Source organism: Schistocerca piceifrons, chromosome 4 (assembly GCF_021461385.2).
Source record: "Schistocerca piceifrons isolate TAMUIC-IGC-003096 chromosome 4, iqSchPice1.1, whole genome shotgun sequence".
Lineage (NCBI taxonomy): Eukaryota > Metazoa > Arthropoda > Insecta > Orthoptera > Acrididae > Schistocerca > Schistocerca piceifrons.
The window spans coordinates 567614950-567637154 of record NC_060141.1 but is presented as its reverse complement, the minus strand read 5'-3'; the positions used below and the strand labels follow the sequence as shown (position 1 = coordinate 567637154).

General features: G+C 40.5%; 1 protein-coding gene across 4 annotated transcripts in view; it reads left to right on the top strand.

Annotated features, from left to right (window-relative positions):
* The window catches only part of LOC124796453 (myosin heavy chain 95F), a 395608-nt gene that overhangs the window by 283249 nt on the left and 90154 nt on the right, over positions 1 to 22205 (top strand). For all 4 annotated transcript variants that reach the window (XM_047260674.1, XM_047260673.1, XM_047260671.1 and 1 more), the window contains exons 5-9: positions 13418 to 13491; positions 15899 to 16028; positions 16415 to 16579; positions 19644 to 19906; positions 20067 to 20216. In XM_047260674.1, coding sequence (XP_047116630.1) covers positions 13418 to 13491; positions 15899 to 16028; positions 16415 to 16579; positions 19644 to 19906; positions 20067 to 20216 — 782 coding nt within the window. The remainder of the gene's footprint in view (positions 1 to 13417; positions 13492 to 15898; positions 16029 to 16414; positions 16580 to 19643; positions 19907 to 20066; positions 20217 to 22205) is intronic.

Here is a 22205-nt window from a genome sequence, read left to right as displayed (position 1 = left end):
TGATTTTAGAAATTCTTATGGAATGTTATCTATCCCTTCTGCCTTATTTGATCGTAAGTCCTCCAAAGCTCTTTTAAATTCCGATTCTAATACTGGATCCCCTATCTCTTCTAAATCGACTGCTGTTTCTTCTTCTATCACATCAGACAAATCTTCACCCTCATAGAGGCTTTCAATGTATTCTTTCCACCTATCTGCTCTCTCCTCTGCATTTAACAGTGGAATTCCCGTTGCACTCTTCATGTTACCACCGTTGCTTTTAATGTCACCAAAGGTTGTTTTGACTTTCCTGTATGCTGAGTCTGTCCTTCCAACAATCATATCTTTTTCGATGTCTTCGCATTTTTCCTGCAGCCATTTCGTCTTAGCTTCCCTGCACTTTCTATTTATTTCATTCCTCAGCGACTTGTATTTCTGTATTCCTGATTTTCCCAGAACATGTTTGTACTTCCTCCTCTCATCAATCAACTGAAGTATTTCTTCTGTTAGCCATGGTTTCTTCGCAGCTACCTTCTTTGTACCTATGTTTTCCTTCCCAACTTCTGTGATGGCCTTTTTTAGAGATGTCCATTCCTCTTCAACTGTACTGCCTACTGCGCTATTCCTTATTGCTGTATCTATAGCGTTAGAGAACTTAAAACGTATCTCGTCATTCCTTAGTACTTCCGTATCCCACTTCTTTGCGTATTGATTCTTCCTGACTAATGTCTTGAACTTCAGCCTACTCTTCATCACTACTATATTGTTATCTGAGTCGATATCTGCTCGTGGGTACGCCTTACAATCCAGTATCTGATTTCAGAGACTATGGAAAATATAAATGTGGATGGCTGGCTGTGAATGAGAACCAAGTGCTATAACCACTGTGTCACCTCACTTGGTTATGGCTCAGAGTGGCTCCTGAACTGAATGCAACAAGGGAGGTGTGCAGCAGTGCATGAATCTTAACCTCTCCTGTCCACTGTCTTGTAAAAGCATTACATACTGCTTGTCTCTGAGAAAAATTGCATATGGACATGCTTAATGATTTTTTTGATGCTGCTTTATGCTGCTATTGTTGCTACATGATGTCAGTTGATTAGTAATTGCCTACAACCATTGCCATTTGCTGGAAGTTTAATATCATGATTCACAAGTAGTAGTTTGTGTGAATTCCTAATGAGTACAAAATTTGCATCCTTGACAAGTAGTGGCAATGATATCTTCTGATGAGCTGCATTAGTATCCAGACCTATTCAGTTGTACTTGTACCTTGTGAATATGCAATTTGCGACTGTCTCTCTCGCATGCTACGTTACTTACATACAACACTATCCTTCAACATCCATAGGGAGTAAATAATTTCTGATTCTCCAATCTGAATAAAGATTTTGGGAGATTTTCCTTGGTTATCAGGTGAATGTCAAAACTGGAAACCCGCTCCCAAATATTGCTAGTCGGGATTGCCTCTGGCCCACCCTCAACCTGTTGGAATATTTGACTGAAAAAGATGAAGGGCTACAGCAGCCCTCCCTGCTCTCACAATCTGGGAATGAAAGATTAAAAATAAATGAATATGAATTTGTATCCTGCAATGCAGTTGCACTTCACATAAGAGTAGTTAGCTTTTGGGATTGAAACACTTATATGTAACCCAGCCCTGATACAAAAATTTATACACTGAGGTGACAAAGGTCATGGGACAGCAATATGTATGTATACAGATGGCAGTAGTAACATGTAAACATGATACAAAAGGACAGTGCATTGGCGGAGCTGTCATTTTCGCTCATGTGATTCATATGAAAATGTTTCCAATGTGATTATGGCCACACAATGGGAATTAACAAACTTTGAACATGGAATGACAGCTGGAGCTAGATGCATGGGACATACCATTTCGGAAATCATTAGGGAATTTAGTTTCCTAGATACACAGTATGCTGAAAATACCAGATTTCAGGCATTACCTCTCACCACTGACAGTGCAGTAGCCGATGGTATTCATTTAATAGCTGAGAGTAGCGGCATTTACATAGAGTTATCAGTGCTAACAGACAAGCAATACTGCATGAAAGAACTGCAAAAAATCAATGTGGAATGTCCGATGAACGCATCCATTAGAATAGTACAGCAAAATGTGGCATTAATGGGCTATGGCAGCAGACATATGGTAGCTTTGCTAACAGCACGACATCGCCTGCAGTACCTCTCGTCGGGTCATGACCATATTGATTGGACCCTAGATGATTGGAAAACCTTGGTGTGGTCAGATAAGTCTCAATTTCAGTTGGAAAGAGCTGGTGGTAGGGTTCCGGTGTGGCACAGACCCCATGAAGCAATGGACCCAAGTCGTCAACAAGGCACTGTGCAAACTGGGGGTGGCTATGTAATGGTGTGGGCTGTGTTTACATGGAATGGATTTGATCCTCTGGTCCAGCTGAACCAATCGTTTGCTGGAAGTGGTTATGTTTGGCTATTGGAGACCATTTGCAGCCATTCACGGACTTCATGTTCTGCAACAACAATGGAATCTTTATGCATGACAATGTGCCATGTCACAGATCCACAACTGTTCGTGATCAGTTTGAAGAACATTCTGGACAATTCGAGTGAGTGATTTGGCTACCTATCGAACATTTATAGGTGGTCAGTTCATGCACAAAATCGTGCACCAGCAACACTTTGACAATTATGGACAGCTATAGAGGCAGCATGACTCAATTTTTCTGCAGCGGCTGTCAAACTGCTGCACTACGCTGTTCAAAAAGGGATTTGGCATGATATTAGGAGGTATCCCATAACTTTTATCAGCTCAGTGTACTAATTTATCACCACATGTCAGCTTAGTTTAAAACTGTTTTTATACTCTCAATATGCTGATCAATTTACTCAAAACGTAATCAGAAATTACAAATCCATGAAGTTAAAATGTGAACTGTAGAGAGTATTTTGGGATTGTTGTATGTGTGTCATATATACTATGTCCACTTTGATAATTGATCAGCAGAGCTGACCTCCATGCAGATGACCCATGCCCAATAGCCAGAACTGCCAGGGATTTTCCATTGGTGGGAGGACTGAGGCAGAGTTTACCGACCCGTATGAGGCCAGTTGACAAGCTACAAACTACTCAGATGAGAAGTAGCGGCTTTAAGATCTGAGAAGCTGACAATGTTTATGTCATACAGATGATGGGTCTCACTCACTCCAGGAGACTGTTCATTCCCAGGTCTAGTGATGATCAGTAGCTGCAAACAGGTGGCATTTGGTCATGGTCATCCTGCAGCCCTTTTAAGCATTTCGACTGTATGCTGATGCCTGCCTGCTGGTCGCTACATCTCCGCACAGTGGCTGTACTGCTTCCTTGGAGTGACGGTCACATTATACCTCACAGGAAAAGCATCCGATAATGAAAGACATAGTGAAACCTCGTATTCACATTTCATCCTATGAGTGTCAATTATATGTAAAGAAGATTACCCCTTGGTGACCTCATAAAGTGGATCCACTTCTAACTGTAACATCTGACAACAATCAGAGGTAGAGGGTTGAAACAGAATATCCTTTAGACCTGTGTCACGTTACAACTGATGTCTGCATCAAATGTTTTCAATGAAGTTACAAAAAAGTGCACCCCAGCGTACTAAGGAAATCTGGAGGAATGGCTGCTGTCTCCCTTATCAACATAAACACTCCCAGTCTTCATCAGTCATTTCAGTTTCATCCATGTCTACATTATACTGTGCAAGCCACCTTACCATGTCTGATGGAGAGTACAACTATTTCTCCTCATCCTTGTTTCATTCATGCATGGTGTGTAGGAACAGCAACTATTGATAAACCTCTTCATGTGACATAAATTTTCTTTTTTTTAATTGTGGTTACTTCTTGAGATGTATGTGGAAGAAAATAATATGTTGCCCTTTTCTTTTTGGAACATGCTACAGTAAACCTCGCTTAGCTGATAGTACTGGATGTCTTAACCTATTTATAAGCACCAATCACTGATCCTCTGCAGATCTTCCTGCGTTTCACTACAGTCTTCTGTTGTTTAACATTCTTAAAGACAATAGCGTGAGTGAATAGCTTCACAGAGCTTGTAACTTTTTGCACTAGATTGGTAATGATGTAAATCAGGTACAATGTAATTATCACTGCCTTGGAGTACTACCAAAATTAAATTTACATTCATTGATTTTGTTCTGTTAAGGTTAATATATTGAGTTCTATCACCTAGGAAATCATGAATCTTATCACAAGTCTGGAACATCATACAATAAACTTGGATTTTGTTTCCAAGTGATGAAACTCATGATCCACAAGTCTATAGATGTGTCACCAGACTGCAAAACACTAAATAGAACCTGTCATTATTTCTGTTATTAGTCATATGAATAAATCATTCACCTGAGAGAGGAAGGGGAAAAGAACTGGAAGTGTTATGGATGAAAAGAACTTCAGCAGCCAATAAATATCCAGGTGCAACAGAGCACAGTTTGTGTTTTTTGTGCCACAAGGATGTTTCACGACCTCATAGCCACAAACTTTGAGGGACTGTAGGCTGTACATGCAATGAATATATATATATATTTTTTAATTTAAGTAATGTGTTTTTTCAACCCATCTTTTGAGTTATGCTGATGAGGTAAGGTTCTAAGAATGAATAACAACAACCATATGCAAATTATAGTTTGTTAAATGTGTGTTAGAATAAATACACACTGCTGGTTGTTAAAACTGCTGCACTGTGAAGGCCGTATGCAACAAACATGAAATGAGCTTGAACTGTACTACTTGCTTGGATGTGCAAATTTTTAACATTTCAGCACAACTGCACAAAGGAGATAGAAATAACGTTATACACATTCTGTGTGTAAGGAAAGATTGCGTAACGCCTCATGTATAGTAAGCAGTAGAAACATCAGACCGGACTTGTTGGAATTAGAGAGTGGCGCAATCGTGGTATATACAGACTGCAATTTACGCTGCAATGATGTGATTGCTCTCAATGGTCAAGATCCAGCAGCTGCCGCGTGAGTGTGGAATTGATGTGTTCAGAACAGCCAACTCAATGCCGTGAAAGATCTCAGTGGCCCTTGCAATTAGTGTCCAAGAGGACAGACGTATCATTCATTTACACATGCAGGATCAAACAGCCATGTCATGTAACTCGTCACGAAATGGGCTTTTTTCCTGTAAGACAGATGTCCACATAAACAATGTGTCGAGCCCCAAGGACTGTCAACATAGAAATCACTGTTGCTACTTCCTTTAAAACAGCAGCACAGAGAGGTGTGAAGGCAGTTGTGCACCTAACGACAGCACTGGACCCAGGATAGGCAACACATCATATTTTCAGATGAGTTCCTGTTCTGCATATATAGTATTATGATGGATGTATCTGTGTGTAGAGATTCTGAGAACAATGAATGATTCCAAATTGTATTCAGCATTGACATTTGCCTGACATAGTGATTTGAGGTGCCATTAGATTCACAGCACTACTACCACCAGTTTACACAGCTGGTGCTTTGGACAGCGCCCGTTACCGTGCTGACTGTCGAGCCCGGTGGCTGTGACATATCTTCATGTTCTCCATGACATTATCTTTCAATAAGATAACATGAGATCACATGTTGCCTGTATTGTCCTGACCTACCTTGATGCAGATAGTGTTTGACTATTGCCCTGGCCAGAACATTTTCCAGATCAGCCGCCCATCGAAAACATCTGGTCATAAGTTGCCGAGAGACTGGGACACCACCACTCATCAGCCTCTAGGAGTGATGAACTTTGGAGCAGAGTTGAAGCAGCATTGAGTGATGTTACCGAATGTGTCAGTCTAGCTTAATTGTACTAGAGGCCCAGCTGTTGTTGCTACCAGAGGTAGCAGCTCTGTGTCTAAATTTTGCACCCTGTGTACTGCCATATCACCTACAAATTTAATCTTGTGCTCTTGCTACTATACAGTACATGCACAGTAAGTGAAATCTCGTTGTCTGCTTCCCTTCCTGGTGCCACAAATGTGATGGTCAGCTGCGCACAACACATCATCAACTACTCTGGCCTGAGCCTAATTATGTGATTTTAATGCCATTCCCAGCAGTGAGCATACAGCGTTGTCAAACACGTCAGGATTGTGTAATGTTGTGAGACACATCATTGGTTGTCATCAGCTGTCATGGCTATTCAAGTTACGCGTACCACTCTTCATGTGTTCACATTGTTCTATTGAAGGGGGATTAAGTCAGATGAAAGCTCTGGCAGGCAAAAAGTCCTGCATGAACTACACACTGATACTTTCTGATATATGGTAGTGATAAGCTGTGCTGGATACGGCTGTTGCAGTGCCCTGCAAGCATTATAGCATCCTGAAGAAATCACTGCACAAGTTCCATACAAGGTCCAAAACTGACTGTTCCTCATGTCTACACCTTCTGAAGATGCTACACAAGTGAAGGCTGTATTTCCTCAAACTGTCTTTATAGACATGTGGTTTGAGCCCATAGAAATGAAAGAAATGGATATGAATTACTAAACTTCTCAGCCATGGATTCCAAGAAAACCTATTATCTTCACATCCTGATTTCCAGTCCCAACATGTTCAAATGAATACTCACAGTTTCTTGATACATCAATACAGTGCCATGATCATACCATAGTCCAGTTGTGGTGTGAAGTACAGGAAGATCTGTGGGGGCCTGCATTTCACCCTTGTTGTTGTTGTTGTGGTCTTCAGTCCTGAGACTGGTTTGATGCAGCTCTCCATGCTACTCTATCCTGTGCCAGCTTCTTCATCTCCCAATACGTACTGCAGCCTACATCCTTCTGAATCTGTTTAGTGTATTCATCTCTTGGTCTCCCTCTACGATTTTTACCCTCCACGCTGCCCTCCATTACTAAATTGGTGATCTCTTGATGCCTCAGAACATGTCCTACCAACCGATCCCTTCTTCTTGCCAAGTTGTGCCACAAACTCCTCTTCTCCCCAATCCTATTCAATACTTCCTCATTAGTTATGTGATCTATCCATCTAATCTTTAGCATTCCTCTGTAGCACCACATTTCAAAGGCTTCTATTCTCTTCTTGTTCAAACTATTTATCATCCATGTTTCACTTCCATACATGGCTACACTCCATACAAATACTTTCAGAAACGACTTCCTGACATTTAAATCTATACTCGATGTTAACAAATTTCTCTTCTTCAGAAACGCTTTCCTTGCCATTGCCAGTCTACATTTTATATCCTCTCTACTTCGACCATCATCAGTTACTTTGCTCCCCAAATAGCAAAACTCCTTTACTACTTTAAGTGTCTCATTTTCTAATCTAATTCCCTCAGCATCACCCGACTTAATTCGACTACATTCCATTATCCTCGTTTTGCTTTTGTTAATGTTCATCTTATATCCTCCCTTCCAGACACTGCTCTTCCAAGTCCTTTGCTGTCTCTGACAGAATTACAATGTCATCGGCGAACCTTAAAGTTTTTATTTCTTCTCCATGGATTTTAATACCTACTCCGAATTTTTCCTTTGTTTCCTTTACTGCTTGCTCAATATACAGATTGAATAACATCAGGGAGAGGCTACAACCCTGTCTCACTCCCTTCCCAACCACTGCTTCCCTTTCATGTCCCTCTACTCTTATAACTGCCATCTGGTTTCTGTACAAATTGTAAATAGCCTTTTGCTCCCTGTATTTTACCCCTGCCACCTTCAGAATTTGAAAGAGATTATTCCAGTCAACATTGACAAAAGCTTTCTCCAAGTCTACAAATGCTAGAAACGTAGGTTTGCCTTTTCTAAATCTAGCTTCTAAGATAAGTCGTAGGGTCAGTATTGCCTCACGTGTTCCAATATTTCTATGGAATCCAAACTGATCTTCCCCGAGGTCAGCTTCTACCAGTTCTTCCATTTGTCTCTACAGAATTCGCATTAGTATTTTGCAGCCATGACTTATTAAACTGACAGTTCGGTAATTTTCACATCTGTCAACGCCTGCTTTCTTTGGGATTGGAATTATTATATTCTTCTTGAAGTCTGAGGGTATTTCGCCTGTCTCATACATTTTGCTCACCAGATGGTAGAGTTTTGTCAGGACTGGCTCTCCCAAGGCTGTCAGTAGTTCTAATGGAATGTTGTCTACTCCCAGGGCCTTGTTTCGAATTAGGTCTTTCAGTGCTCTATCAAATTCTTCACGCAGTATCATATCTTCCATTTCATCTTCATCTACATCCTCTTCCATTTCCATAATATTGTCCTCAAGAACATTGCCCTTGTATAGTCCCTCTATATACTCCTTCCACCTTCCTGCTTTCCCTTCTTTGCTTAGAACTGGGTTTCCATCTGAGCCCTTGATATTCATACAAGTGGTTCTCTTTTCTCCAAAGGTCTCTTTAATTTTCCTGTAGGCAGTATCTATCTTACCCCTAGTGAGGTAAGCCTCTACATCCTTACATTTGTCCTATAGCCATCCCTGCTTAGCCATTTTGCACTTGCTGTCGATCTCATTTTTGAGACGTTTGTATTCCTTTTTGCCTGCTTCATTTACTGCATTTTTATATTTTCTCCTGTCATCAATTAAATTCAGTATTCTTCTGTCACCCAAGGATTTCTACTAGCCCTCGTCTTTTTACCTACTTTATCCTCTGCTGCCTTCACCACTTCATCCCTCAAAGCTATCCATTCTTCTTCTACTGTATTTCTTTCTCCCATTTGTGACAATTGTTCCCTTATCGTCTCCCTGAAACTCTGTACAACCTCTGGTTCAATCATTTTGTCCAGATCCCATCTCCTTAAATTGCCACCTTTTTGCAGTTTCTTCAGTTTTAATTTACAGTTCATAACCAATAGATTGTGGTCAGAGTCCACATCTGCCCCTGTAAATGTCTTACAATTTTAAACCTGGTTCCTAAATCTCTGTTTTACCATTATATAATCTATCTGATATTTTCTAGTATCTCCAGGGTTCTTCCATGTATACAACCTTCTTTCATGATTCTTGAACCAAGTGTTAGCTATGATTAAGTTATGCTCTGCGCAAAATTCTACCCTTAATGTAAATAAACATAATGTACTATGAAATATTTGGGACTAATCGACCCGTGAATCCTAAAGTCGAATGGTCATATACAACTAGTTTCAGAAAAAAACAGATAATACCCTGAGGTCCATTAAAAGAATCTTCAGGAACTGTGATTCATCCATTATGGAGGTGCTCATACTCCAATTCAGACAGTACTAGTTTAGTGTTGTGCTGCAAGGAGAGGTTTACCGTTTAAACTGTGATAGCAAATGTCCCAAGAAGAGTCAGGTTAATATTAATCTTCCATACCTTCTGATAAAAAGTATCCAGACACTTGTTACAGGACATAAACATGGAATGTGTCCAACCTTAGCCTTTATAACAGCTCCATATCTGCTGTGGACACTTTCAGTGAGGTGTCTGAATGCCTGTGAAAGCATGGCAATCCATTCTTCCTCAAGAGCTGAAACCAGAGAATGTAGGGATGTTGGATGCTGGGGGTCTAGAATAAAGTCGATGTTCTAACTCATCCCAAAGGTATTACACTGTGTTCAGCTCAGGTTTCTGGGTAGAACAGTCAATTTCAAGAATATTTTTGTACACAAACCATTGTCTCATATATGCTACTTTATGACAGGTTCATTGTCATGCTGGTGTAGACAGTCTCGTAGTCTCTGAACCGTTCCTCCATTGTATGCAGTACACAACGCTGTGAAATGTATTCATATCCTTCTGCATTTAGTGTTTTATTAAGTGCAATAAGGGGACCAGAGCTTACCAATGAATAACACTCCCACCCCTCAACACTAACCAGTATGTACTTCACTGTAATCACTACACATGATGGCAGATCATGTTCTCCAGGCATTTGCCAAACTCAGAGCCTTCCATCAGAAGTGATTCATTGCTCTACATCACTTGTTACAAGTCACCCACAGTCTGATGGTGTTGGTCTTTACATGAATTAACACTGACTACAGAAAAGTGTGGCTTATAAGTAGCTGCTAGATCATTGTACCCTTTCTTTTTAACTCTATATGCACAGTCATTGTGGTGGCTGGAATACTGGTAGCACTTCAGAACTGACACTCTCCTCCTGCTAATTTCATGTAATAATTTGCAGTGTCCCTTCTCAATGCTGTCCGTCAGTATATAAGGTTTTCCTGGTCTTGGTTTAGCTGCTGGTTTTTCATTCACGTTTCAACTTCACATTCACATTTCCATTTTATAATCAAATTACTAGCAGTTGTCGTGGTTGGTTTTAGAAAGGTTGAAATGTCACTTATGGATTTGTTAAACTGGTTGCATCCAATGACTAGCCCACGTTCGAAGTCACTAAGCCCCCCTGGCTAACCCGTTGTACTACTGTTATTGCTTCTCTACAGTGACACAATACTGCTTGCCTCCTTTTATGCTGGTAGGCCCACTTCTCATGACATTTAGTGGTCAAGTCCACATTACACAGTGGTGTCCAGGTACTTTTGATCAGTAGATTGCATCTTGTGAACTGGTTATCATTATAAAAATGAGAAAAAATAGAGTTCATGAGAAGGCTGACTGATTGCAGTTGTCGTGGTTGGTTTTAGAAAGGTTGAAATGTCACTTATGGATTTGTTAAACTGGTTGCATCCAATGACTAGCCCACGTTCGAAGTCACTAAGCCCCCCTGGCTAACCCGTTGTACTACTGTTATTGCTTCTCTACAGTGACACAATACTGCTTGCCTCCTTTTATGCTGGTAGGCCCACTTCTCATGACATTTAGTGGTCAAGTCCACATTACACAGTGGTGTCCAGGTACTTTTGATCAGTAGATTGCATCTTGTGAACTGGTTATCATTATAAAAATGAGAAAAAATAGAGTTCATGAGAAGGCTGACTGATTGCTGTTTTTCCACATTTTTCACTCACGACTTTAACAGGGAAAAGAGGGTGAGGAGAGGTGGAATGGTAGTGATAGAAGATGTACTCTTTTCCACATATTATAAAAACGTTTGCCTTGTATGGATGTAGATGGAGATGTCTCCAGGTTGAAAACTGAAGCTCATATAAAGGCTGAACATCTCTTCCATTGCCCCTCATTTTATTGTAACACAAAAACATGTCAGTGATGACAGTAAATTCACAAAAAGATAAAATCCATACTAGACTAAATCATTAATTCTACAATGCACGGTAAATTATTTTGAAACTTCTTGACAGATTAAAACTGTATGACATTGTTAGTTGGAAGTGAACTAAGAGGTTGTTCTTCCTTCACAAGTGTTAATATACCCCGTCAGTCCAAAAATTTTTGAGACGGGATTTTAAAAAAGTAGAGAAATGGTAAGACAGTGATTTTAATGCTTGATGTGTTCTACTTGAGTACCATGCAGAGAACATTCATACAGCCATGTGAAAGTGTCAGAAAAGTCCTTCTTTGGGATGCTGTTCAACTTGTGCGTCACATTGGCTTGAGCATTTGATTAGATTGTATGTAGTTTTCATTCCAGGAGATCTGTTGTGAGGAGATCATCTAGGATGTAGAACATATCAGAAAACAAGAATACACAATAAATATGTATAAAAAAGATAAATACACTAATTTACCTTCCACAGATCCCAGCCCTCTCGGATGTGGAATCAGTAAAAAAGAATTAACTTTTCACAAAACATGTAAATATTCAGTACAATAAGGTCCATAATGTTATGTGTTGAACCTTCACGCAGATATCTGCACTTTGTTTTTTTGTGGTCGGTTCATATTGATAACAAGAAGTCTTGTCACCTATGATGATTTCTTCCACAAAAGTGTGTGCATTCTGCATTTGTGTCAAGTCTCAGCAGGTGTCCATACTTCCTTGTTTTTGTTCGGTAGTCAGGCTGTGCGGGAAAACTTTGTGCATACTTTTTTCTTCTTTGGAACATTCCAGATAATGTCTTTTTGTTTTAGAGATGTTGCTCCATATTGTAGTTGTGACACAATGATGTTGACACAATGGTTACATGTCCAGTGCTTAAAGCTGCCTGCTTGCACACCTGTTGTTTGCACTTTTTAGTTCAAGGAAGAAATGAAGGACATTAGGGGTTTACCATCACGCCAACATTGAGATCATTAGAGGTGATTGAAGCACAAACTCCAACAGTTTCAAGTAGGGTGAAGGAAATTGGCTGTGCCCTTTCAAAGGAACCATCCTGGTATTTGCTTGGAGCATTTAAGGAATTCAAGGAAATCTAAATCTGATTGGTCAGATGCAGATTTGAACCATTATTCCCCTGAATGTGAGTCCAGTGTGCTACCTCACTCTGTGCTTCTCAGTACAAGCTGCCACCTTAGCTACTGCGAACTTTTTGATCAAATGGTGTATCTGTCCAATGTAGGTGATTCTGATGAGAGCATGTGGAGTTTTAGTGTCATATTTCTGTTCTTGATGACAATGAGTGGACTAGAGAGGATGAACTATGGTATTGACACACAGTCTGCTCCTCACAAATAGCACCAGGAGGCACTGAGCTTAATGGCCTCATCTGGCAGATGAATCACAGTCAACAAATTCACACACCATCAGTATGTAATGGTTTGGAATGTAATCCACAACAGTGGAACAGTATCTGATTATCATAAACTGCATGTCATCGTGTCACTTTTCCCCTTCCTCATCAAGAACTGGCAACGAAAATTTCTTAGACCACCGAGATTCTATCTGGCTACCTCAGTGTTGAGTACCACTGCATAAGTGTGTGTTAGTGATCTCTGGTATGTAGGCTAGTTGAACAGTTTAGAATCCGTGATGGACCCAGACTCAGCCATCAAAACAGCAACTGCTAAGACTAATACCCTGAACAATTTCAGTCTACAAAATGGCTATGATGTGTTATGTGCCATGACAAACACTTATCACTTATGCATTTTATTCATAAACAGAGCATTGGAAATAATTTGTTCTGCTAAAAAAAAAAAATAATAAAAAAAAAAAATAAAAAAAAAAAAAAACTACGTGTGACCTATTGTGCTGCGAGGTTTATCACCTACCTCAGGAATAACTCTGTGAATAATCTCAAGTTGAGGGTTGGAGGTTATTTGGAGCCAATTCTGTTAATCTCGGCTGGACAGTGTCATCTGACTGGTCTCATAATCTGTGTAGTACCATGGTTGTATTGAATTGCACTTGGCCTTGATACGAGTTATTAAATGTACTACCTGACAAAAAAAAGTTAAGCACCCAGAATATGAGGATGAAATGTAATGAAGCTTCACAGGTTGAGAGGATATGTGATGTTATTTCTGTGACTACATTATTGAGTCAAATGTACAAATACCTTGGCATTATGAGGCCACAAACTTTTTGTTTGTGTATAAATTTTTCTTCAAATAACCATTTCTCTATGATGACAGATAGATATATGTTGTGTTCTTTTTCTATAGGTGGGTTAATGTATTTAAATCCAGCAACACTGCTTCACAATGTTCGCCTTCGTTACTACAAAGACAAGATATATGTAAGTATGATCCATTTCTATTAGTAGTATTTTGTAAGCGAATTCCCCATACTACATACATGAGTAAACAGTCTGTTATATTTATGGTTTGCCTATTGCTTTTCCATACAGGAAACCACATAAAGGGATAAGAACAGAATTTGTATTTGTGCACTTTTTTGTACCGAGTGAACAATGTCATGTAGGGAATACATATTTTGTTTCCTGTTCCAAGATATTTCTGTAGACAATACTGTAGGTTTTCTTAATGTTTGTATACACAAGAGTTCTGTGTGTATTAACCATTGTGGAGCTTTCTCCATATGTGTCATTATCTGAATTTTTATTACCGTGAGAATTTCTCGAGAGACATAATGGAAAATTTTCTCCTACACATGGAGATATTTATAGACTCAGATCAAATTCAGAATGTTTATGGAATATCTGTGGGTTAACCACCAAGAAAATAATATTAACTATGCCCTCAAGCTTACATATGGTATATTGGCGATTAAAGTTAAAACTCGTGCAACAAACTTCGAAGTGTGCTACATGCTTGGATATGCAAATGATTAGTGTCTCAGTACAATTGGGGAAAGTGTGTAGCAGAAACAGCATTTACAGTCTGTATGTAAGGAAAGACTATGCAACATTATATATTCAGATATCACATTTGAATTGTAGATTGCTTGTGAGAAGATCATGTTATGTTTCTTATAAGAGGGATAAACATCAACCAACCTGTCAGTGGCAGTATAGAGACTGCAGTATACATATTCCGTGATATCATTGTTCATGTTGATATGAATGTCATAGCTGTCGTGAGAATGTAAAATAGAGTCAGGAGGACAATACTACTGCCATGCAGCATCTCAGCAGTTGGGCACTGCTGATGCCACAGAACACAGACATTCACTATCTGGTCAAAAGTGTCTGGAAACCCCTTTGAAATGTGGAATTGACCAGTAGATGTCAAGAGAGGCAGGTGCCAGTGTAAAAGGAGGCTGGGAGTATTGTGTCGTCAGTAGAGGTGCCTGTTGCAGAGGAAGCAAAAGGTGATTTTAATGAAGTAGAAGTCTTGAAAGATAAGTTTATAGATAAGCCTGATGTGCCAAACCTTATCAAAAGCTCTTTGTATGTATAGAAATACAGCACCAGTACTGAGCTTGATTTGACAAGACAAACAATATACTCAGCCAGTTAAAATGTTAGTGAACCATTATGTGGTTGTTGTGGAAGCTGAACTGCTGAGGAATGATGATGTTCCTGGCTGACAGAAAGTCTTGGAGGACTGCAGAATGCATTTGAGGGTTTTCCCGAGACAGCAGAGGAGGAAAATTGGCCTATAATTTTGTAGAAACAATAAGTGCTCGCCTGGCTTAGGAAAAGAGATCACGTTTTGCTAACTTCCAGGGCTTTGGATAGGAAAGCCGATCAAGGCAGGCATAGTAGATGAATGGGTCGGACTGGAGGGCTCACTGGGTTCAAACATGGACTATAGTTGAGACGGCCTGGGATGATGTGTGACGAGGTGTAGCTCTCTTGTCAGCTTTCAACTGCAAAGCATTAATGGCTTCAGGTGACAGCAGTAACTGTATGTAGATGTGACAACAATGAAGTGTTGCCATAGAGACTTTTACAAGATCGGGTTACGTTATTAGTTGATATAGATGAGTGAAGCTGCTGTGCCCAGCCCACTGTAACTGTCAGGGACCAACTTAATGCCAACTCAACTACAGTCACTGAATGTCACCTAAGTAACAAATACATCAGGACTCTTCAACCTTTCTAAAATTGCCCAAGTTGACTGTTGGTGATGTGATTGTGGAGTACTGGGCTTCAGAAAAAGCTAAATGCAGATGGATATGCACACATTTTACATAACTGCATACTGAGTTCAATAGAAGAACAATTCAGAGAGAGTGACTGCTTCTGTCTGCATGAAAATGCCTCAATCATTAAGCAGCATCTATGATTCAGAGGTCTGTATTGATCTGACCTGCCCAAAATCCCAACATGAACCAAGCCTTTGGGATAAGTCAGAATGTCAACTTCACTTCAGACCTGTGTCCAACATCGCTATCTTTGCTGGTGTTGACTTTTGAGGAAGAATGGACTATCATTTTTCAACAGACATGCAAATATGTTGTTGAAAGTTCCACAGACAATCAGACATGTCATTGAAAGTGTCCCCAGCAGAGTTCAAGCCATCACAAAGGCATAGTGTGGACACACCCCATATTAATGTTCACTAATAGGTGTCCAGATGCTTTTTGTTACATAGTGTATTTGACCCAAATTACCTTAAGAAGAAGAAACTGAAAACTACCATCTGAAGTTGCAAATGATTAAATAAAAGACTGCAATTAGACTGGTTAGCTTTTTTGTAAAATTTTCTTTTAAAAAATATTTTCTCTCTCTTTTTCAGACATATGTCGCCAATATTCTTCTCGCTGTGAATCCATACTTTGAAATCAAAGATCTTTATTCAAAAAATACTATAAAGAGTTACCAGGGAAAGTCATTAGGTGTTATGCCTCCACATGTTTTTGCAATCGGTATGTATGATATCCCTTCCTATTTACTGAACTGTTTAGCATCCTTGATGCAATCCTTTAACTTTCTGAAATGACACACAAAAGTTTCTACATAATTACAAATCTAAATTCTTTAGCAACTTTGGGTTTTGTGAACCCAAGAACTCGTACAGTACCATCTGAAGATGATAGAGCTATATCTCAGAATGTATTGTTGCATAATATATACAGTTTCAAACAACATGCAGAAACTTATATTTCAAATAGTTAAGGAATAGCATATGGGTTTTTTAAGTTGGCCCAAAATGAAGGCAGTTCAAATAATTGCATGATAATCTTTTTATTTGTTTATTATAGCTGCTGATATATTGAAAATAAATTTCTAATGCTGCTTCTGCTATTCGCAGGAGACAAAGCATTCCGTGACATGAAGGTCATGAAGCAATCACAGTCAATAATAGTGTCTGGAGAATCGGGTGCTGGGAAGACTGAATCTACAAAATATCTGCTGCGGTATTTGTGTGATCTCTGGGGTACGACAGCGGGGCCAATTGAACAGAAGATTCTGGATGGTAACTCTTGTATATAGTACTGTATTTCAGTTTGGTTATGATACAGTAGTGCAGTTTGAGACAAGCAGAGCAAAACAGTCATACACATAAATCCAAAGTATTCATAGCATAGTTCTCCAAGACCAGTAGTCTCCTGTGGGGTTACGGAGTCTCAAAGATTATTTTTCCATGTCTCCAAAGGACTATAGCAGCTTCTGCAATCAATGTCACTAATGATATTACTTTCATGCTCAAGCAGCAGTTCACCATTTGGAATCATGATGCTGAATGAAATTAGAGGGAGGAACTCAACAGTTATACTAAAGGAGATGAAGTGATTAGGGTGAGCAGTTACTGAGGTTACAAATGGTGCCAAACTTTTCAATTAATTTATCAAAAAACTTGGAATTATTGATGATAAGGCCATTATAGCAATATTGACTATGAGTGTTAATAGAAATGTTAAGAAAAGTAGGAATATATGTCTGGTTAGCAAATGCGACAAGAGACAGATTTCAAATTTTCTGAGCAATGAGAGTCAAACAATTGGACATAACTCTAGACAACTTGATTTTAATGTAGCCAGAGGCTTGTTGGGGAAAAAATACTATGTAAAAATGCTAATAATTTTTTTGGATGAACAATTTATGCAGACTTTGTTAGTTGACTCTTAACATAAACAAATATAGCATACTGATCAAAATAGTTGTAATGTTTCAATACTGTTTGATGTGATGGAACAATCACATCTGTTAAGTATCTGGAAGTATGCAAGTGAAGATAGGTAAAGAGGGTGTCTGTATAAAACTAACCGTAAGAAAGGCAGATGGCAGTCTGTGAGTCATTAGAAGAATTGTGAGGAAGTGTAGCCGACACATGAAGAAAGTAGCTTTCCAAGACCTTATTCAATCCTTATTAGAGTATCGCCCTTTAGTCTGGGACCACTATCAATTAGGATTGAGAGAAGAAATAGAGTACGAGGGGCATTTGAAAAGTCCATGCAAATAAAAACTATTTACATGTTTGGGGTAAACCTATTTTATTTTTCGACATAGTCTCCTTTTAGACTTATACACTTCATCCGATGCTGTTATAATTTGTTGATTCCTTTTGAGTAATAGGAATTGTCCAAGTCTGCAAAAGAGGTATTAATTGCTGCAATCACCTCCTCGTTTGATTAAATCTTGGTCCCGCCAGCCATTTCTTCGAATTGGTGAACAAATAGTTGTCCGAGGGAGCCAAGTTTGGAGAATAGGAGGGACATGAAACAAGTTGGAATCCTATTTCCATTAATTTTGCGACCACAACTGCTGAGGTGTGAGCTGGTGCATTGTCGCGATGGAAAAGGACTTTTTTGCAGTCCAATCGCCGGCATTTTTCATGGAGCTCGGTTTTCAAACAGTCCAATAATGATGAATAATATGCACCTGTAATAGTTTTACCCTTTTATAGATAGTCGATAAGGATTATCCATTGCAAATCCCAAAAGACAGTCGCCATAACCTTTCCAACCGAAGGAATGGTCTTCGCCATTTTTGGTGCAGATTCTCCCTTGGTAACCCATTGTTTAGATTATTGTTTGGTCTCAGGATTATAGTAATGTATCCATGTTTCATCCACAGTGATGAAACAATGCTTAAACTCCTGCGGATTCTTCCTGAACAGCTGCAAACCATCCTTGCAACACTTCACCTGATTCTGTTTTTGGTCAAGCATGAGCAATTGTGGAACCCATCTTGCGGATAGCTTTGTCATGTCCAAATGTTCATGCAAAATATGTACCCATTCATTTGAGATGCCCACAGCACTAGCAACCTCATGCACCTTAGCTCTTCTGCCATCCATCACCATATCATGGATTTTATCAATGATTTCTGGAGTCGCAACCTCCTCAGGGCATCCAGAACATTCAGCATCGCTTGTGCCCATTTGGCCACTCTGAATATTTTGAAACCACTTATAAACTGTTGTAATCGAAGGTGCAGAGTCACCGTAATATTTATCAAGCTTCCCTTTAGTCTCCTGAGGTGTTTTGCCTTTCATAAAGTAAAGTTTAATCACCACACGAAATCCTTTTTCATCCATTTTTGACAATCACTTGACTTCCTTGATTCACACGAATGCCAAACACAAAGAAATAGACCAATATGGCTGAAACATAGTGTGCATTCTTTCCAAAGATGCTACTAACTAAACACGACCTGGATACGCGTCGGTGGTGCCATCTCTCGGACTTTGCACAGACTTTTCAAACGCCCCTTGTAGATGTAAAGAAGTGCATTATATTTCATCACGAGTTGGTTAAGCAAGTGAAAAATCATCAAAGAGCCCATGACAGTGTGGTTTGCAGTTAAAATTCTGACAGGACACATTCATAGAACAGTCTGTCAACATATCCCTCCCTTCTATGTTTATCTCACAAAAAGGGCTAGGAAAGTAAACTGAGAGAGATTCATATAGAAGCTATCCAACACTCTTTCTTCCTGTATACCATTCACAACTGGGTCAGGGAAAGGGGGGGGAGGTGGGGGAGGGGAGGGGGGAGTGACAGTGACACATGAAATACTTCTACCACACACAGTGAGGTGGTGTGCAGAAAATAGACAAAAGTTCATAATTATTTTACCAACCTCCCAGGAATCCCAGCCCTGGGTGTGCAACCAGTGGGCCTGCTGTTAAATCTGCTGTGGATGCTTTAAGGAAGAGAAAATCCATGATGTGTGACTGTGATATTATCATCAGGCTTCCAACATTTAATACTGTGACAAACTGATGCATAATCACTGCTTCATATTAAAACATGTCACCTGCTGATGAAAAACAGTGAATCAACAGAATTAAGTAAATAAGTACACTGCTTATCTTAACGCATTTTAAGTGCTATGTTGTATGCAACTAGAAAGGCAATAGGGGAATATGTGGAGATGTTTCCAAAGTACTGCAAAAGGGATCTGGTGGTATTCTAGAATTTTTTATTTGGGAACTATTGATTAAGAATTCATCTTTGTTAATTAGTTGCACTTCTGTCCTGTCAGCATCAGCTGTACTTGATAGCAAAACTAACATTTTCTTTGTACATTTCTAGCAAATCCAATCATGGAAGCTTTTGGAAATGCAAAAACAACACGAAACAATAACAGCAGTAGGTTTGGAAAATTCATGGAAGTCCACTTTGACAACAAATATCAGGTTGTCGGTGGCTACATCTCTCATTATCTTCTGGAGAAATCCCGCATTTGTGTGCAAGGCCCTGAGGAGCGAAATTACCATGTATTCTATCTACTGTGTGCGGGTGCACCTGACCAGCTTCGAGCCCAGCTAAATATCACCAAACCTGATGACTTCCATGTAAGTCTCTTATTGAGAATTTTGTTTAGCTTATAGCTCAGCTACTTTGTTCTTGTTGTAGCTGAAACATTTGTGATCACACATTTTTCTCATGCCTGTTGTGTGGAAGAGAGCTGCAGATTTTAAATTAGTGTTCAATTTTTGTTATCATCGTTAACAGTATTTAAAGCAAGGATGCACCCAGTATTTTGTAAACAACACAACAGAGAAGAAACTGAACAACAGTCAAAAATCTCAGAGTCAAATTAAAAAGGGAGGCCTAAAGGATCCATTACTGGATGATGTGCAGGACTTCACTACCCTGGATCAGGTATGTTAATATTGTCTTTTCTAAATTCATGCATTTCATTAAAAGAGATTTTATCCCTGTATATCAAAAGAGTACTCGTGGTTATTTCGTAAAAAATGTATACCTCTACCTCTGTGTGATAGACACCAGTCTCATGAAGTTCTAATTTAAATTAAAGTTGCAAACAATGAAACTAGCATGGGGGGGGGGGGGGGGGGGGAGGCGGTACGAGTTTCTTTTTATCACATGTTCTTTCCTTTGGAGGACAGATAGTGTTTTTGGGAGTGTTCTAAAATATATTTTCACAAGTACTACTTTACCTTACCAGTTTCTCATGTGTGTATGCTGCATCACCAGCAATCAAGAGGTTAAGTGTCCTTTCTATTCATAGTTCAGGTCACAAATGTGAGATGTATTTACCTGGACAACAAAAACACATAAATTTGTTGTAATTTTGCTGTTACATGAATTTAATTGATCTGAAGAACTTCAGTTTTACAACTGAAGCAGTTTTTCCACGAAAAGTCAGTGGAAAGGAAATTCTCATGCCCCAGAAAGAGTTATTCGTATGCACAACTACACTCCTGGAAATTGAAATAAGAACACCATGAATTCATTGTCCCAGGAAGGGGAAACTTTATTGACACATTCCTGGGGTCAGATACATCACATGATCACACTGACAGAACCACAGGCACATAGACACAGGCAACAGAGCATGCACAATGTCGGCACTAGTACAGTGTATATCCACCTTTCGCAGCAATGCAGGCTGCTATTCTCCCATGGAGACGATCGTAGAGATGCTGGATGTAGTCCTGTGGAACGGCTTGCCATGCCATTTCCACCTGGCGCCTCAGTTGGACCAGCGTTCGTGCTGGACGTGCAGACCGCGTGAGACGACGCTTCATCCAGTCCCAAACATGCTCAATGGGGGACAGATCCGGAGATCTTGCTGGCCAGGGTAGTTGACTTACACCTTCCAGAGCACGTTGGGTGGCACGGGATACATGCGGACGTGCATTGTCCTGTTGGAACAGCAAGTTCCCTTGCCGGTCTAGGAATGGTAGAATGATGGGTTCGATGACGGTTTGGATGTACCGTGCACTATTCAGTGTCCCCTCGACGATCACCAGTGGTGTACGGCCAGTGTAGGAGATCGCTCCCCACACCATGATGCCGGGTGTTGGCCCTGTGTGCCTCGGTCGTATGCAGTCCTGATTGTAGCGCTCACCTGCACGGCACCAAACATGCATACGACCATCATTGGCACCAAGGCAGAAGCGACTCTCATCGCTGAAGACGACACGTCTCCATTCGTCCCTCCATTCACGCCTGTCGCGACACCACTGGAGGCGGGCTGCACGATGTTGGGGCGTGAGCGGAAGACGGCCTAACGGTGTGCGGGACCGTAGCCCAGCTTCATGGAGACGGTTGCGAATGGTCCTCGCCGATACCCCAGGAGCAACAGTGTCCCTAATTTGCTGGGAAGTGGCGGTGCGGTCCCCTACGGCACTGCGTAGGATCCTACGGTCTTGGCGTGCATCCGTGCGTCGCTGCGGTCCGGTCCCAGGTCGACGGGCACGTGCACCTTCCGCCGACTACTGGCGACAACATCGATGTACTGTGGAGACCTCACGCCCCACGTGTTGAGCAATTCGGCGGTACGTCCACCCGGCCTCCCGCATGCCCACTATACGCCCTCGCTCAAAGTCCGTCAACTGCACATACGGTTCACGTCCACGCTGTCGCGGCATGCTACCAGTGTTAAAGACTGTGATGGAGCTCCGTATGCCACGGCAAACTGGCTGACACTGACGGCGGCGGTGCACAAATGCTGCGCAGCTAGCGCCATTCGACGGCCAACACCGCGGTTCCTGGTGTGTCCGCTGTGCCGTGCGTGTGATCATTGCTTGTACAGCCCTATCGCAGTGTCCGGAGCAAGTATGGTGGGTCTGACACACCGGTGTCAATGTGTTCTTTTTTCCATTTCCAGGAGTGTATATACAT